At 41.8% G+C, this 20392-nt stretch overlaps 1 protein-coding gene across 8 annotated transcripts in view; it reads left to right on the top strand.

Annotated features, from left to right (window-relative positions):
• The window catches only part of LOC139763188 (uncharacterized), a 218042-nt gene that overhangs the window by 111575 nt on the left and 86075 nt on the right, over positions 1-20392 (top strand). For 6 of the 8 annotated variants that reach the window (XM_071688928.1, XM_071688927.1, XM_071688929.1 and 3 more), the window contains exons 4-5: positions 11516-11713; positions 13289-14308. In XM_071688928.1, the coding sequence (XP_071545029.1) occupies positions 11516-11713; positions 13289-14308 (1218 nt within the window). Of the gene's footprint in view, positions 1-7699; positions 8221-11515; positions 11714-13288; positions 14309-20392 lie in introns of those variants that run through there. The other 2 variants (XM_071688925.1, XM_071688924.1) reach the window with 2 other exon arrangements.

The following is a 20392-nucleotide window of genomic DNA, read 5'->3' as shown; positions in this document are numbered from 1 at the left end:
ACCACCAGCTATCCCCATCCCCCAACACTACCGTCCCTCCACCACCAGCTCTCTCCCATCCCCCAACACGACCATCCCTCCACCACCAGCTATCCCCATCCCCCAACACTACCATCCCTCCACCACCAGCTATCCCCATCCCCCAACACTACCGTCCCTCCACCACCAGCTCTCTCCCATCCCCCAACACGACCATCCCTCCACCACCAGCTCTCTCCCATCCCCCAACACTACCGTCCCTCCACCACCAGCTATCCCCATCCCCCAACACTACCGTCCCTCCACCACCAGCTCTCTCCCATCCCCCAACACTACCATCCCTCCACCACCAGCTCTCTCCCATCCCCCAACACTACCGTCCCTCCACCACCAGCTTTCTCCCATCCCCCAACACTACCGTCCCTCCACCACCAGCTTTCTCCCATCCCCCAACACTACCGTCCCTCCACCACCAGCTATCCCCATCCCCCAACACGACCATCCCTCCACCACCAGCTTTCCCCATCCCCCAACACTACCATCCCTCCACCACCAGCTATCCCCATCCCCCAACACGACCATCCCTCCACCACCAGCTATCCCCATCCCCCAACACGACCATCCCTCCACCACCAGCTATCCCCATCTCCAACACGACCGTTCATCCCCGACCCTGAAACACTCGCTTCTCTCCACCACCATCCTCCCCAGCTGCCCCTCCCTCCTCCCTCACCAGGCTCCTCCCCTTGGGGAGGTAAGCCGGGTTCATGGTGGTGTAGGTGGGGATGCTGGGTACGAGGAGGGAGTGAGGGAGGGAGGTGTGGGTCAGTGGTGACCTCTGACCTCTGACCAGCTAGTCCTACCTAACCCGTAGTGCTCTGTCGACTCGTAAGTGGAAGAATATAAAAACTGTCAGAATAAAAAGGGTGGGAGCAGGTTAACACTCTTCTCCTTACTGTAGAATCATTTTCTAAATAGTAGGAAGGGAAGAAGCCAATTTGAGATGTTTCTATGGAGACTCAACCAGTGTGTGTGTGTGTCTGTGTCTGTGTCTGTGTGTGTGTGTGTGTGTGTGTGTGTGTGTGTGTATAAAGACGCCATGGAAGGCATCAGCTGCACTGCAACTAACCCTCATGTTTAGTCGCCAGTAATTCATCCATTGCCATGGCAGGATGGAAACTGCTGGCGTCTTGGGGTCATATACTTTTGGGAGAATATGGTAAGTGTTGAGCGGGAAGGTTGTACCAGCAGTATGAGAGGTATGAAGGAAGAAAAACGGAGGTTGAGTGGTTGTACCACTGAACAGTGCCATTCCGCCGTTCTCCGGCCTCAGCAGGAGCGAGCAGACGAGGGTCTAGAATGTAATATATATATATATATATATATATATATATATATATATATATATATATATATATATATATATATATAAATGTGTGTGTGTGTGTATAATAGCCTTCAGGTTGAACATCGTAAATAGAAAGGTTTTAAAATGAAACTGTTTACAGAATACTGCTTTTAAACTATATATATATATATATATATATATATATATATATATATATATATATATATATATATATATATATATGTATATATATATATATATATATATATATATATATATATATATATATGTATATATATATATATATATATATGTATATATATATATATATATATATATATATATATATATATATATATATATATATATATATATATATATTGCTGAAAAATGAACGTATTGTGAGTATAAGGACATGGAACTTTGCTTTCATTGGTAGTAACATTTGTCACAATATATATATATAGTGCCAGACCAGCCCAGTTCCCAGCCTGGAGATTCTAGCAAGTGTCTACTGGGTTTCGAACCCCTTAGACAGCAGATACATCTCTTCCTGCGTTAGTTTTTTTTTTTTTTTTATCTGTGAAAACATATCCCGCTCATTTTACCTTCCATTCATTTTATCTTTATTTTTTTCTCGCAATCACCATCGTAGAGAACAGGTGGCGTAAAATTGAAATAAATAGAATAAATCTAATGATGTATTTATTCAGTAGATGATACAGTGAAGGGATAATTGATGGTAATTATTCATGAGACGAGAAAGAGCCGAGGGATAAACCAGTAAACCTTGTACAACCTCTCCTAGTAGACATATAAAAAAAAACCACCATCCAACATCATGGCGTGAGCATCATTGCCAGGTACTGCCATCGCTTTTATAACTGTGAAGGGAAATCAGATGTCAGTGAAGCAGAAGTCGCAACACAGTGAGCAAAATGAAGAGAAACCTCCTCAAAAATATGATAAAACTAATTATATAAAGTACACACACACACACACACACACACACACACACACACACACACACACACACACACACGCGCGCGCGCGCGCGCGCTCTTTAGGCTTAGTCATCTGAGGCAAATCATGCATTTTTCTTCTATTTTTTGTTTCAGTTCGCCAATGAACCATCAGCTGCTGTTCGTTCATCGTCTCGATTCGTTGCTTCGGTCGGCTGGTCGGTTCACCGTCGCAGTATATTGTGTCGGTTTCGCTCGTTGGTTTGCCTCATGAAACTCGGAAGGGTTCGTTTTTCGCTGTGTCGTCACCGAAGTGGTTCGATTCGTTCGTCCCAGCTCGTTGTGCTGCATCGTCGGGTTCCACTGCCTTGAGCTCGGTTGGCTGGCTGGCATCATGACCCATCGCCGCTCACTTACTTCGCTCGTCGCGGGTTCGAATCCCTCCTCCTCCTCCTCTTCCCCCCACCCTCCTTGCTTCCGTCTGCTGGTTTGACTCACTGGGTCGACTGGCTGAATCACCCCGTGTGATTCATCTGGCCTCGGTTCTCCCCCTCAGGGGCGGGCCACTTGCCCTGGGCTAGAGCCGGGTGTGTTTACTTGCGCAGTCTGATGGTTTTTTTTTTTTTGTCATATCTTTCGTAAAGTGTATTATTTTCTTCGTTTCTTTTGACTTTTTTTTTACGGTCATTAACTTTGTGATGGTTACTTGCGTTTCAGTTTGTATGAATTACTATTATATATATATATATATATATATATATATATATATATATATATATATATATATATATATATACACACACACACACATACACACATGGGCCTTCGTGGTCGTGTGGTAGCTTACTATGTTTGTGCTTGGGGTCGCACCCAAGTTGGTTCGAGTAGTGGGCGAGGCAATTGGCCCACATCCGTCCCAGGTACCTGGCTAAGCTGAGCTGGTGTGTGTGTGTGTGTGTGTGTGAAGACAAGATATGTAGAAGGTTATGAGGCAGGGCAGGCGACATTGTAGAACTCTTCCTGGACAACACAAATAGTAACCACATAATAAACACACACACACACACACACACACACACACACACACACACACACACACACACACACACACGTTTCTAACAGCTGGGTCGACCAACAGGCCACCTCAACAGCTTGGGCCCAGCCCAAGGTGAAACTAGAAGACCTCTGGAACCATGGTTAGGTATCAAGTATAAGGTCCCAGACCCACCTCTTGGGGTAGAAGACCTCCCAAACCATCGTAAAGTATAGGTAAGGTAAGGTAAGGTCCCAGACCCACCTGTTGGGGTAGAAGACCTCCGAAACCATCGTAAAGTATAGGTAAGGTAAGGTAAGGTCCCGACCCACCTGTTGGGGTAGAAGACCTCCGAAACCATCGTAAAGTATAGGTAAGGTAAGGTAAGGTCCCAGACCCACCTGTTGGGGTAGAAGACCTCCGAAACCATCGTAAAGTATAGGTAAGGTAAGGTAAGGTCCCAGACCCACCTGTTGGGGTAGAAGACCTCCGAAACCATCGTAAAGTATAGGTAAGGTAAGGTCCCAGACCCACCTGTTGGGGTAGAAGACCTCCGAAACCATCGTAAAGTATAGGTAAGGTAAGGTAAGGTCCCAGACCCACCTGTTGGGGTAGAAGACCTCCGAAACCATCGTAAAGTATAGGTAAGGTAAGGTAAGGTAAGGTCCCAGACCCACCTGTTGGGGTAGAAGACCTCCCAAACCATCGTAAAGTATAGGTAAGGTAAGGTAAGGTAAGGTCCCAGACCCACCTGTTGGGGTAGAAGACCTCCCAAACCATCGTAAAGTATAGGTAAGGTAAGGTAAGGTAAGGTCCCAGACCCACCTGTTGGGGTAGAAGACCTCCCAAACCATCGTAAAGTATAGGTAAGGTAAGGAATTGAAGGGGGTGCGTTGTGTAGAGGGGGGAGGGGGGAGGGAGGTCGTGGTCTGCAGGATTGGACATGGTCCCCCCCCCCCCCATGAACTACTGCTCCGTGGTGTAGGGTAGGGTAAGGGTGGTTAGGTTTGGCGATCGCTCATTGGCCCTCAAGAGGAGGAGGGCGAGGGTAAATGAGCGTTCTTCATTGAGAGAGAGAGAGAGAGAGAGAGAGAGAGAGAGAGAGAGAGAGAGAGAGAGAGAGAGGTATTGATTCGTGATTGGTCATCGGTGTTGGGGGAGCACGCGAAGATTGTGGTCAGTGATTGGACGTGGCGTGGTAGAGATTGGTCAGTGATGGGGACGCGCGATAACGATTGGTCAGGTTTTTTCAAATGTGAGGAAGGCCAGTGAACGGGATTGGTCGGGGAAGGGACGATATTGATCTTTTGATTGGTTAAAGGATATGGCATTGATCCCTGATTGGTCAGCGATGGGACGCAATATTGCAGGGGGGGGAAGAAAATGGGAGGAAGGGGATCTTTGGAATTTAGACCTGCCTTCTACATCTCAAAAATACTTGGAATGTTCAAGATGTGGAAGATTACAGATGTGGAAGACTGGTGATGGCTCGCTAAATATGATGTGGAAGATTACAGATGTGGAAGACTGGTGATGGCTCGCTAAATATGATGTGGAAGATTACAGATGTGGAAGACTGGTGATGGCTCGCTAAATATGATGTGGAAGATAACAGATGTGGAAGACTGGTGATGGCTCGCTAAATATGATGTGGAAGATTACAGATGTGGAAGACTGGTGATGGCTCGCTAAATATGATGTGGAAGATTACAGATGTGGAAGACTGGTGATGGCTCGCTAAATATGATATCAAAACCAGGCTCTTCGACGCTTACCCACTGCAATGACAAAGAGTACATATTCCCTTGTCTCTCCCTACAACGAGATACTGTAGTTAGGGTAGAGCTAGCGCGTAGCGTCCACCGCATACATGTATTCCCTGATGTGCCACACTGATTACACAGTTGTTGGCGTACTTCATCTGGAAGTGTTACAAGACATTGAGGTGTCTATAAAATGTCCTTAGGCTCCTTTACTGGTGTCTAATTATATAGTTAGCTGTACATTAATAACCTTCCCATCTCCCCTGTGTTGGTTTTCGTAAACAAAAATATGTCATATATCTTTAATGGTCCGGGGTATTATTGTACGTTTAAATGGTTATATACCTTCCGTGTGGAGGTGCTTTTAACGCAGCCACGTACAAACCCATGTGTGTATGTGTGATACAGGGGTTACAGTGGCCTGCACTCCACGACCTCCAACAGCCTGGTTGACCACAGCGTAGCCGTAGTCCCAATATATATATATATATATATATATATATATATATATATATATATATATATATATATATATATATATAACATTCAGTTGATATACATCGAAGAGACGAAGCTAGTGCACGAAAGTGCACTTGGGAACTTATCGTGTTTAATTCTCCCCGTGGACTCGTAGGAATATATTTTTTTTTCCAAAAGAAGGAACAGAGAAGGGGGCCAGGTGAGGATATTCCCTCAAAGGCCCAGTCCTCTGTTCTGAACGCTACCTCGCTAACGCGGGAAATGGCGAATAGTTTGAAAGATATATATATATATATATATATATATATATATATATATATATATATATATATATATATATATATATATATATATATATATATATGAAAGTATTAGAATATAGTCACTTGATATAATTGATATATAACGAAGAGACGTAGCTAGGACGCCATTTGGTAAACAAGTGACTGTCACTTGTTTACCAAATGGCGTCTCTTCGTTGTATATCAACTGACATTTCTCTTGTGTCTTCCCAGATGATGTGATTATTATACGAAAGTGCACTTGGAAACTTGTGTTCCATTTTCCCCGTGGACTCATAGGAATATATATTTATTTATTTATTTATTTATTTTATTTATTTTGCTTTGTCGCTGTCTCCCGCGTTGGCGAGGTAGCGCAAGGAAACAGACGAAAGAATGGCCCAACCCGCCCACATACACATGTATATACATACACGTCCACACACGCAAATATACATACCTATACATCTCAATGTACACATATCTATACACACAGACATATACATATATACACATGTACATAATTCATACTGTCTGCCTCTATTTGTTCCCATCGCCACCCCGCCACACATGGAATAACATCCCCCTCCCCCCTCATGTGTGCGAGGTAACGCTAGGAAAAGACAACAAAGGCCCCATTCGTTCCCACTCAGTCTCTAGCTGTCATGTTCATGTAATAATGCAATAGAAATATATATATATATATATATATATATATATATATATATATATATATATATATATATATATATATATATATATATATATATTATGGCCTTTGTATTTTCCTAGCGCTACCTCGCACACATGAGGGAGAGGGGGTTGTTATTTCATGTGTGGCGAGGTGGCGATGGGAATTAATAAGGGCAGACAATGAATTATGTACATGTGTATATATGTATATGTCTGTGTGTGTATATATATGTATACATTGAAATGTATAAGTATGTATATTTGCGTGTGTGGACGTGTATGTATATACATGTGTATGTGGGTGGGTTGGGCCATTCTTTCGTCTGTTTCCTTGCGCTGCCACGCTAACGCGGGAGACAGCGACAAAGCAAAATGAATAAATGATATATATATATATATATATATATATATATATATATATATATATATATATATATATATATATATATATATAGATGGAAAATACAGATACCATATAATGCGCTAAAATGGAGAAATACTAGGAGAACTTACTGGATGGATGGCCTAACATGGATGTAAGTGGATAGAAGTACCAAAAGAAAGAAGAAATAAAGCAAAGATATGAACAGATAGCTGGGTCTATCTTTAGTTACGTTGAACATATATGCTTGGGTTTCTAAGCATTTCTTTATTCTCTTTAAAGCCTAGGCTCATAGACTTAGGTAAACTTTGAAGATAAAGAAAGAAATAAAGTTCCTTCCATTTTTCGAAGTTAAACGTGAGGTTGATATGCAGTTTTTAACCCCAAATGCTCACCATAGTCTTGTGATTTGCCTTACAAACATGACATAGCTTTTGTTTTTCTCAGAAGTAGCTTGTATATATGGCAGATTAACAATATACTTCCTACTTGTACAACGTCACTCTTGTTTTAAAATACTTTTTCATTCATATGTATGAATTCTCCTTCCAGTTTGTATGGACGTGTAGAGCAGACAATATTCCTTGATTTATTAGAACTAGCTAAGTTGAGTTTATTAATGACCTTTGACATCTGTCTTAGTCGGCACGATTTTAAAATGGTTGGCTTGTTTTTTGTCCCACGTGACTGATATGGGAATATACTCGTTCAACAAGTTATTATGAATGGTTTTGTGATGTCAATTTACTGACTTGAGTGACCGAAAATTGCAGATAGACACTAAAGTTTCTCTGTTTTGAACAGCGAGGGCAAGATGGCCTCCCTGTTACAGTTTAAAACTCCGCATTCATCTTCCCTTCCGTTTCGTACAGTTTAACGAAGCCGTTATCGTGCATGAAGTTTATTTTACGTATCAGCACACAAGATTCAAAATTATGCGAATCCGCACATCAGTAAACACAAACTGTATTTCAGATGGTGACATAGGACACCAACTCATTGGGCCAGGGAGAAGTGAAATTTTTCGGCAAAAATGGAATAAGTGCCGACGAAAGAATAGACAGACTTCCATTGCTCTTTTTTTATGCTGAATTCACTAGACAGGCTTTGTGTGTGTGTGTGTGTGTGTGTCTGTGGTAATATGCCCTCTTTCCAAATTGTAGCCAATTCTCACACTAAGATTCAGATGAAGGAGGCTGTTGTTGCATCATCCACCCTGTCTGATGGTGGTCAGAGACCAATTAGCGAGTTTGCAGACGAACGGTGTAGAACATCTGTGGAAGGACACCAAGAGCTGGGGTAATGATGAGAGTTGGTAACTGAGAGTAACATTCTAGGAAGTGCTTTCCCCGGTACCTATTCCCCCCCCACACACCCTGAGGCTGGTTGCCTGCTGTTACCCACCACCACCCATTTGTGAGAAGGTTAGGTTAGGTTAGTGAGCTTAGTTAGGTAGTTAGGTTAGGGTAGGTTAGTGAGCTTAGTTAGGTTGCTCAAGTTGAAAGAAAAAAACAACAAAGACCGTGGCTAAAACTCACAAATGAAGCATTCCTCCAAAATTATTATCCTGATCAGAAATAAAATTATGATAGAAAATTATAATTTGAATGCCCTCATGGTCCGGTGGTACTTAGTGAGTACTTACCAAATTTTATAGGATTATGTAGATTTAGATAAAAAAAAAATTGATTGTTTATAATAATCAAATCAACTGAAGATTGAAGATTTTGTAATACTTCTAAAGCATGTGTATTGTCAGGAGGCAGGGAACCCATCCACATTATGGTGATGCTGTTAATATCAGACAGGTTTAAATCTTGTAATTAATGCAGGCTTTACTCGCTTTTGTGGAGAAAAAATCGTGTTAATTGATTCAACCTTTGTACTTCTCTCTTCCTCCATGATCGAAAAAACTACCCTCTAACCTTTTATTGCATTTTTTTTTTTATTTGTATACCATCTTTGTTGGCCATTGGTGGATACTACTAGTATAAGTTCTTTGTGCATTGTTGAATATTGTGATTATACTTGAGAAGTGTATTTTAGTTTCAGCCTAAGATGTCATGTGAAAACTTTGCTAAATGTCTTTTATTTATTATTTTATATATTATACTTTGCCGCTGTCTCCCGCGTTTGCGAGGTAGCGCAAGGAAACAGACGAAAGAAATGGCCCAACCCCCCCCATACACATGTATATACATATGTCCACACACGTAAATATACACACCTACACAGCTTTCCATGGTTTACCCCAGACGCTTCACATGCCTTGATTCAATCCACTGACAGCACGTCAACCCCGGTATACCACATCACTCCAATTCACTCTATTCCTTGCCCTCCTTTCACCCTCCTGCATGTTCAGGCCCCGATCACACAAAATCTTTTTCACTCCATCTTTCCACCTCCAATTTGGTCTCCCTCTTCTCCTCGTTCCCTCCACCTCCAACACATATATCCTCTTGGTCAATCTTTCCTCACTCATTCTCTCCATGTGCCCAAACCACTTCAAAACACCCTCTTCTGCTCTCTCAACCACGTTCTTTTTATTTCCACACATCTCTCTTACCCTTACGTTACTCACTCGATCAAACCACCTCACACCACACATTGTCCTCAAACATCTCATTTCCAGCACATCCATCCTCCTGCGCACAACTCTATCCATAGCCCACGCCTCGCAACCATACAACATTGTTGGAACCACTATTCCTTCAAACATACCCATTTTTGCTTTCCGAGATAATGTTCTCGACTTCCACACATTCTTCAAGGCCCCCAGAATTTTCACCCCCTCCCCCACCCTATGATCCACTTCCGCTTCCATGGTTCCATCCGCTGCCAGATCCACTCCCAGATATCTAAAACACTTCACTTCCTCCAGTTTTTCTCCATTCAAACTCACCTCCCAATTGACTTGACCCTCAACCCTACTGTACCTAATAACCTTGCTCTTATTCACATTTACTCTTAACTTTCTTCTTTCACACACTTTACCAAACTCAGTCACCAGCTTCTGCAGTTTCTCACATGAATCAGCCACCAGCGCTGTATCATCAGCGAACAACAACTGACTCACTTCCCAAGCTCTCTCATCCCCAACAGACTTCATACTTGCCCCTCTTTCCAAAACTCTTGCATTTACCTCCCTAACAACCCCATCCATAGACAAATTAAACAACCATGGAGACATCACACACCCCTGCCGCAAACCTACATTCACTGAGAACCAATCACTTTCCTCTCTTCCTACACGTACACATGCCTTACATCCTCGATAAAAACTTTTCACTGCTTCTAACAACTTTCCTCCCACACCATATATTCTTAATACCTTCCACAGAGCATCTCTATCAACTCTATCATATGCCTTCTCCAGATCCATAAATGCTACATACAAATCCATTTGCTTTTCTAAGTATTTCTCACATACATTCTTCAAAGCAAACACCTGATCCACACATCCTCTACCACTTCTGAAACCACACTGCTCTTCCCCAATCTGATGCTCTGTACATGCCTTCATCCTCTCAATCAATACCCTCCCATATAATTTACCAGGAATACTCAACAAACTTATACCTCTGTAATTTGAGCACTCACTCTTATCCCCTTTGCCTTTGTACAATGGCACTATGCACGCATTCCGCCAATCCTCAGGCACCTCACCATGAGTCATACATACATTAAATAACCTTACCAACCAGTCAACAATACAGTCACCCCCTTTTTTAATAAATTCCACTGCAATACCATCCAAACCTGCTGCCTTGCCGGCTTTCATCTTCCGCAAAGCTTTCACTACCTCTTCTCTGTTTACCAAATCATTTTCCCTAACCCTCTCACTTTGCACACCACCTCGACCAAAACACCCTATATCTGCCACTCTATCATCAAACACATTCAACAAACCTTCAATGTGTTTGATGATAGAGTGGCAGATATAGGGTGTTTTGGTCGAGGTGGTGTGCAAAGTGAGAGGGTTAGGGAAAATGATTTGGTAAACAGAGGAGAGGTAGTGAAATGTCTTTGTATCCACATATTTGATTATAGTTTTAATATTTGCCAGCATACACTTTTTTGTCACTTTAATAATTTTATTAAGTGAGGCTTTCTCAACATATAAGTTACAATGCCATCTCCCAAGTATCTCGTGTAACCATTTAACTGGTAGTTGATATTCATATTGAGGCCATCTTTCACTGTGTTCCATTCTCATTATTGTACATTCACTCAGTTTGAATTTTATCGGTGATGGCTTTCTTTTATCGAGTCCTAGTGAAATTACCTTTGTAAGTATGTGTGTACCATTACTAACTTCATTCACATTGACATGGATGCATCATATGTATATAAGCTTGCATCTTTTCTGGTAATCAATTTTACTGTTCCTATCCCAGTCTCATCCCACAAAAGAAATGTCAGTGCATTACCTATAGATAGATAGATAGATACATATATAGTTGTATAATTAGTAGTAGCAAAGGCACAGTGCAGTCAATCTTAAACAGCCACAAGTAATTTGAACTTTTATATGAATACTTTTAACATATGTTATGTTGCACTTTTAACAACTTTTCTATTGCACTTGCAGGATTGGCACCATATGCAGGCCTTTACTCACTCCTGGCCGTCTCTGCTGCTGCCACACCTGTCACTACTACCACTTCCACCAACCCTGCCCCACCGCCCATGTCACCTCCTGGCCCGCCCATCACCACGCCCATGGCAGGAGTTGTGCCCACTCATGCCGTCCTTGCGCAGCTCCATGCGTTATGTGTCCAGCAGAAAGGTTGGCCTTCAATCTTCATACAGCATGAAACATTTTTTTTGCCACCACATTATTTGATTCTTTGTACATGTAGTTTCTGTAATTTTGAGCCACACAATCTGCTTTGGCAGTAGACTCTTTTTCTTGTTGTGCCACCCTCTTATATGTTGTTGTGTTTTCTATCTAGGTACCACAGTCTCTGATATTGCCACATCTTCCATTTTATTGGCAGAATACATATGTGCCAGATTCTCTGCCTTGTGGTGTCTGTTTTCCACTAGAGACTCTGTTTTGTCGCTGGCATTTTTCTGTCTTTGTCGCAAGATTTTATTGTTTTTGTAGCCTCTGTTGGAAGATTTTATTGTTTTTGTAGCCTCTGTTGCAAGATTTTATTGTTTTTGTAGCCTCTGTTGCAAGATTTTATTGTTTTTGTAGTCTCTGCTCTTTTGGAATGTCATCTTCCTTATAACCACACCCTTTCCTTCAATGCTTAATACTTCACCACACTATTTTCATATTACTAGACCCTCTATGTTATGCCTCACCCACTTTCTCTCTCTCTCTCTCTCTCTCTCTCTCTCTCTCTCTCTCTCTCTCTCCTATCTGCATATGAACACTCAAGTAGAGGGCTGACAGTGGATGTATCTTTGGACCTTTTTTTTTTCTTTCTTTTTGTCTAGGAAAAGAAATATGCTTGACTTTTTGTTTTTTTGCATGTGTCTTTGCTACTTGAGTATTTCTTGGTTTGATTAGAAATTTCCATTTTTTGATGTCATGTAATTACACATTTTATGGAGGATATTATGTTCAACTTAATCTTTTTCTGTCAGCAGACACGGTTTATTTAGGGTGATAACTTTAAAGAATACACAATAGAAATTCTATATATACTGTGGGTATCCCCTTGTGGAGACGAACTATTTAATTTTGGGGCACTTGCATAAATTAGCTTATTAATCAGTAGACATAATTTTTGCTTTTCAAAGTGCTTTAACTCAGGAAATAATGGGAAAATTGAATTAATGACATTTATATACTAAATAAAGGGATATATCTTGACATGCAGATATTGCAATCTATGAGCTCGTTAGCTTCTTTCTATGGCATTTCTCATGCTGGAATATTAGGCAACATTATTGCCTCTTGCTATTCTCTTATTTTATTTTTCCCATCCCACCCTGTGTGAAGAGAGTTGGGCATGACAGAGGAGGATGACAGATTTGCATCCACCATCTGTAAAGAGCTTGAATGAGTCCCAGTTTTAACCAGTGTCCAGTAGGAAGGAAAAGTAGAGTCCTTTGAAGTGAGAAGTTCTTTGAAGAGACTGTACTCCCCATGATACAGCCTTGCTAAAGGTGACTTTTCACTTGAAGTTTAGCTTTAAACAGGTGGAGTCCAGTATGAAAAGGGATACAAAGTTAGTATCTCTTGAGTTGCATTGTGGGAGAGATTCCACTGTTGGTTATGTTAGTGTCATAGACAGGTATAGAAGAGATTAAAGTATAAAGCCTCTAGCATCATGTGGAGCAGTGCATATCCTTTTATCAGACTCTCCAGCAGTATTTTCCTTTAGTGAATATATTTTCCTTATTTCAGCAGATGGTGCATTGGCTGGTGCCCTCCCACCAGTTCTACCCAGTGGACAGCTGATGGCCTCTCCCATTCTGGGCAGCACTCCAAGAGCACCACCTCCCTCTCCTACCAACAATAAGTCCATCCTCCCAATGCCCACGACTGTACCAGCCACCAAGTGTGCAGGTAGCATCGATGGTGTAGTAGAGATGAAAGGTCCTGTCGCTGAAATATATAATCTGTCGGTTAAGTCACCAGTCTCACACAGTGAGGATAACAAGGAATCAAAGGTCAAAGTGGCCTGTTCTCGGACCACTCTAAAGCCTAATAAACGGGACACACTCTTGGCCACCTCTAAGGTCAGTGGCCATGCGAATTTTAGAAGTGAACAGGAAAGTGGTGTAACGTCAAATCCTAATTTTAACAGTGCCAAAGAAGGGCAACTAAGAAAAAGAGACATTAAAGAAAGTTGTGTTCGTAGTGGCAAAAGTGGACATGTATATAATGGTAAAAACACGCAGAGAACTTCAAATGTGCATCGTATTTGCCCAGTAAATACTAGTGAAGAAACAAATAAACTATTGAACACTACATCACCTTCTTCTTCAAATTCAACTGAATCTGAAACCCTTACTCTTAACAATGTACCTGTAAAAGAAAAAGACACAGCTAGAGCAAACCAGAGCCAAGAATCCTCAATATCACAGAAGCTTCTTGAGCCAAGCCTTCTCAACACCACAGTTGCTATCTCTCAGAAGCCTCATGAGTCTAGCTACCTTGAGGTATCAGTCCCATCTTCAAAACTTTTATGTGAAGTTCAGAAAGTCCAAACAACAACCGCTATTTTACATCTACCCCGTAAGACCAGTTGCCTTGAAACTTCTGTCCCAGTCCTCCAACTACCTGTCGAGTCTAGTATGAGACTTGGGGGTAAGCAGAGTCCCCACAACGTCGGTGACAAACACATTCAGAGGGCAAACACTGGAGATGAATCAGTAGATGTTACAGACAAGAATAAGCTGAACCAGGATAAGCAATATACAAGTATGTAACTGATTTCACCTTTTAGTGAAGCTATTTATTTAATGTATTTCAAGCTGTTTATAGGTTAGTCATGGTGTATACCACAGAGATTTATCATCATTCACCATCATTATTTATCCCTTGGGAAAAGTGGAGAAATGTCATAGAAAGTAACTAAGATGGGTGGGAGTAAGGTGTGGAAATCCTGCACTCCTTTATTACTTTATAAACGGAGGAAAAGAGGAAGGAGTTAGGTTGGATTTTTCTTTTAAGGCTCATTCGTGTTCCTGATGCAACCTTGCTCTTGCAGGAAGTAGCAAACATGTACAAAAGAGAAAACATTGATATTTTATCCTTTTTATATTATTATTATTATTATCATTATTATTATTATTTTTTTTTTTTTTTTTTTTTTTTTGCTTTGTCGCTGTCTCCCGCGTTTGCGAGGTAGCGCAAGGAAACAGACAAAAGAAATGGCCCAACCCACCCCCATACACATGTATATACATACACGTCCACACACGCAAATATACATACCTACACAGCTTTCCATGGTTTACCCCAGACGCTTCACATGTCCTGATTCAATCCACTGACAGCACGTCAACCCCGGTATACCACATCGATCCAATTCACTCTATTCCTTGCCCTCCTTTCACCCTCCTGCATGTTCAGGCCTCGATCACACAAAATCTTTTTCACTCCATCTTTCCACCTCCAATTTGGTCTCCCACTTCTCCTCGTTCCCTCCACCTCCGACACATATATCCTCTTGGTCAATCTATCCTCACTCATTCTCTCCATGTGCCCAAACCATTTCAAAACACCCTCTTCTGCTCTCTCAACCACGCTCTTTTTATTTCCACACATCTCTCATACCCTTACGTTACTTACTCGATCAAACCACCTCACACCACACATTGTCCTCAAGCATCTCATTTCCAGCACATCCACCCTCCTGCGCACAACTTTATCCATAGCCTACGCCTCGCAGCCATACAACATTGTTGGAACCACTATTCCTTCAAACATACCCATTTTTGCTTTCCGAGATAATGTTCTCGACTTCCACACATTCTTCAAGGCTCCCAGGATTTTCGCCCCCTCCCCCACCCTATGATCCACTTCCGCTTCCATGGTTCCATCCGCTGCCAGATCCACTCCCAGATATCTAAAACACTCTACTTCCTCCAGTTTTTCTCCATTCAAACTTACCTCCCAATTGACTTGACCCTCAACCCTACTGTACCTAATAACCTTGCTCTTATTCACATTTACTCTTAACTTTCTTTCACACACTCCACCAAACTCAGTCACCAGCTTCTGCAGTTTCTCACATGAATCAGCCACCAGCGCTGTATCATCAGCGAACAACAACTGACTCACTTCCCAAGCTCTCTCATCCCCAACAGACTTCATACTTGCCCCTCTTTCCAAAACTCTTGCATTTACCTCCCTAACAACCCCATCCATAAACAAATTAAACAACCATGGAGACATCACACACCCCTGCCGCAAACCTACATTCACTGAGAACCAATCACTTTCCTCTCTTCCTACACGTACACATGCCTTACATCCTCGATAAAAACTTTTCACTGCTTCTAACAACTTGCCTCCCACACCATATATTCTTAATACCTTCCACAGAGCATCTCTGTCAACTCTATCATATGCCTTCTCCAGATCCATAAATGCTACATACAAATCCATTTGCTTTTCTAAGTATTTCTCACATACATTCTTCAAAGCAAACACCTGATCCACACATCCTCTACCACTTCTGAAACCACACTGCTCTTCCCCAATCTGATGCTCTGTACATGCCTTCATCCTCTCAATCAATACCCTCCCATATAATTTACCAGGAATACTCAACAAACTTATACCTCTGAAATTTGAGCACTCACTCTTATCCCCTTTGCCTTTGTACAATGGCACTATGCACGCATTCCGCCAATCCTCAGGCACCTCACCATGAGTGATACATACATTAAATGACCTTACAACCAGTCAATGATACAGTCACCCCCTTTTTTAATAAATTTCACTGCAATACCATCCAAACCTGCTGCCTTGCCGGCTTTCATCTTCCGCAAAGCTTTTACTACCTCTTCTCTGTTTACCAAATCATTTTCCCTAACCCTCTCACTTTGCACACCACCTCGACCAAAACACCCTATATCTGCCACTCTATCATCAAACACATTCAACAAACCTTCAAAATACTCACTCCATCTCCTTCTCACATCATCACTACTTGTTATCACCTCCCCATTTGCGCCCTTCACTGAGGTTCCCATTTGCTCCCTTGTCTTACGCACTGTATTTACCTCCTTCCAAAACATCTTTTTATTCTCCCTAAAATTATTATTATTATTATTATTCTGGAAGGAGGTAAATAAAGTGCGTAAGACAAGGGAGCAAATGGGAACTTCAGTGAAGGGCGCAAATGGGGAGGTGATAACAAGTAGTGGTGATGTGAGAAGGAGATGGAGTGAGTATTTTGAAGGTTTGTTGAATGTGTTTGATGATAGAGTGGCAGATATAGGGTGTTTTGGTCGAGGTGGTGTGCAAAGTGAGAGGGTTAGGGAAAATGATTTGGTAAACAGAGAAGAGGTAGTAAAAGCTTTGCGGAAGATGAAAGCCGGCAAGGCAGCAGGTTTGGATGGTATTGCAGTGGAATTTATTAAAAAAGGGGGTGACTGTATCATTGACTGGTTGTAAGGTCATTTAATGTATGTATCACTCATGGTGAGGTGCCTGAGGATTGGCGGAATGCGTGCATAGTGCCATTGTACAAAGGCAAAGGGGATAAGAGTGAGTGCTCAAATTTCAGAGGTATAAGTTTGTTGAGTATTCCTGGTAAATTATATGGGAGGGTATTGATTGAGAGGGTGAAGGCATGTACAGAGCATCAGATTGGGGAAGAGCAGTGTGGTTTCAGAAGTGGTAGAGGATGTGTGGATCAGGTGTTTGCGTTGAAGAATGTATGTGAGAGATACTTAGAAAAGCAAATGGATTTGTATGTAGCATTTATGGATCTGGAGAAGGCATATGATAGAGTTGATAGAGATGCTCTGTGGAAGGTATTAAGAATATATGGTGTGGGAGGCAAGTTGTTAGAAGCAGTGAAAAGTTTTTATCGAGGATGTAAGGCATCGGAGGTGGAGGGAACGAGAAGTGGGAGACCAAATTGGAGGTGGAAAGATGGAGTGAAAAAGATTTTGTGTGATCGGGGCCTGAACATGCAGGAGGGTGAAAGGAGGGCAAGGAATAGAGTGAATTGGATCGATGTGGTATACCGGGGTTGACGTGCTGTCAGTGGATTGAATCAGGGCAGGTGAAGCGTCTGGGGTAAACCATGGAAAGCTGTATAGGTATGTATATTTGCATGTGTGGACGTGTATGTATATACATGTGTATGGGGGTGGGTTGGGCCATTTCTTTCGTCTGTTTCCTTGCGCTACCTCGCAAACGCGAGAGACAGCGACAAAGCAAAAAAAAAAAAAATAATTATTATTATTATTATTGTCATTATTATTATTATTATTTGGATATGTAGAGACAATGAGTAAGGAGAAGGTGACAGAGTTGATATATTGGTCAGAAATGAAGGGGACGTGCAGAAAGGAGAGACCAGTATGGAGATGAAGGATAGAATGAAAAAATTTTGAGTTAAAGGCATGCATGGGATAGAGTAAATTGAAATGATGTGTGAGGTGGGATAGTGTGCTGTTTAGTGGACTGAAGTAGGGCGTATGGAGTAGCAGAGAGAAACCATGGAGAGGTTTGTGGGATCTGGTTGTGGATGGGGACTGTGGTTTTGGTTATTACTCTCAACTAGAGAATGGTCATGAGGAAATAAGGCCTTTCTTCTGTTCTTGGTGTTACGTGGCTGATGCAGGAAATGGCAAAGATGAGAAAATTATTATTATTATTATTATTATTATTATTATTATTATTATTATTATTATTATTTATATTTATTTCATTTATTTTGCTTTGTCGCTGTCTCCCGAGTTAGCGAGGTAGCACAAGGAAACAGAAGAAAGAATGGCCCAACCCACCCACATACACATGTATATACATACACGTCCACACACCACATATACATACCTATACATCTCAATGTATACATATATATACACACTCAGACATATACATATATGCCCATGTACATAGTTCATACTGTCTGCCTTTATTCATTCCCATCACCACCCTGCCACACATGGAATAACAACACCCTCCCCCCTCATGTATGCGAGGTAGCGCTTGGAAAAGACAACAAAGGCACCATTCGTTCACACTCAGTCTCTAGCTGTCATGTAATAATGCACCGAAACCACAGCTCCCTTTCCACATCCAGGCCCCACAGAACTTTCCATGGTTTACCCCAGATGCTTCACATGCCCTGGTTCAATCCATTGACAGCACCTTGACCCCGGTATACCACATCGTTCCAATTCACTCTATAGGATCCTTGCACACCTTTCACCCTCCTGCATGTTCAGGCCCCAATCACTCAAAATCTTTTTCACTTCATCTTTCCACCTCTAGTTTGGCCTCCCACTTCTCGTTCCCTCCACCTCTGACACATATATCCTCTTTGTCAATCTTTCCTCACTCATTCTCTCCATGTGACCAAACCATTTCAAAACACCCTCTTCTGCTCTCTCAACCACACTCTCTTTATTACCACACATCTCTCTTACCCTATTATTACTTACTTGATCAAATCACCTCACACCACATATTGTCCTCAAACATCTCATTTCCAGCACATCCACCCTCCTGCGCACAACTCTATCCATAGCCCACACCTCGCAACCATATAACATTGTTGGAACCACTATTCCTTCAAACATACCCATTTTTGCTTTCCGAGATAATGTTCTTGACTTCCACACATTCTTTAAGGCTCCCAGAATTTTCACTCCCTCCCCCACCCTATGATTCACTTCTCCTTCCATGGTTCCATCCGCTGCCAAATCCACTCCCAGATATCTAAAACACTTCACTTCCTCCAGTTTTCTCCATTCAAACTTACCTCCCAATTGACTTGACCCTCAACCCTACTGCACCTAAATAACCTTACTTACTCTTGTTCACATTTACTCTCAACTTTCTTCTTTCACACACTTTACCAAACTCAGTCACTAGCTTCTGCAGTTTCTCACATGAATCAGCCACCGGCACTGTATCATCAGCGAACAACAATTGACTCACTTCCCAAGCTCTCTCATCCACAACAGACTGCATACTTGCCCCTCTTTCCAAAACTCTTGCATTCACCTCCCTAACAACCCCATCCATAAACAAATTAAACAACCATGGAGACATCACACACCTCTGCCGCAAACCTACATTCACTGAGAACCAATCACTTTCCTCTCTTCCTACACATACACATGCCTTACATCCTCGATAAAAACTTTTCACTGCTTCTAACAACTTGCCTCCCACACCATATATTCTTAATTCCTTCCACAGAGCATCTCTATCAACTCTATCATATTCCTTCTCCAGATCCATAAATGCTACATACAAATCAATTTGCTTTTCTAAGTATTTCTCACATACATTCTTCAAAGCAAACACCGGATCCACACATCCTCTACCACTTCTGAAACCGCACTGCTCTTCTCCAATCTGATGCTCTGTACATGCCTTCACCCTCTCAATCAATACCCTCCCATATAATTTACCAGGAATACTCAACAAACTTATACCTCTGTAATTTGAGCACTCACTCTTATCCCCTTTGCCTTTGTACAATGGCGCTATGCAAGCATTCTGCCAATTCTCAGGCACCTCACCATGAATCATACATACATTAAATAACCTTACCAACCAGTCAACAATACAGTCACCCCCTTTTTTAATAAATTTCACTGCAATACCATCCAAACCCGCTGCCTTGCCAGCTTTCATCTTCCGCAAAGCTTTTACTACCTCTTCTCTGTTTACCAAATCATTTTCCCTAACCCTCTCACTTTGCACACCACCTCAACCAAAACACCCTATATCTGCCACTCTATCATCAAACACATTCAACAAACCTTCAAAATACTCACTCCATCTCCATCTCACATCACCACTACT

Source organism: Panulirus ornatus, chromosome 46 (genome assembly GCF_036320965.1).
Source record: "Panulirus ornatus isolate Po-2019 chromosome 46, ASM3632096v1, whole genome shotgun sequence".
NCBI lineage: Eukaryota > Metazoa > Arthropoda > Malacostraca > Decapoda > Palinuridae > Panulirus > Panulirus ornatus.
The sequence above is the reverse complement of the archived record's forward strand: the minus strand, read 5'-3'. Positions and strand labels throughout refer to the sequence as shown.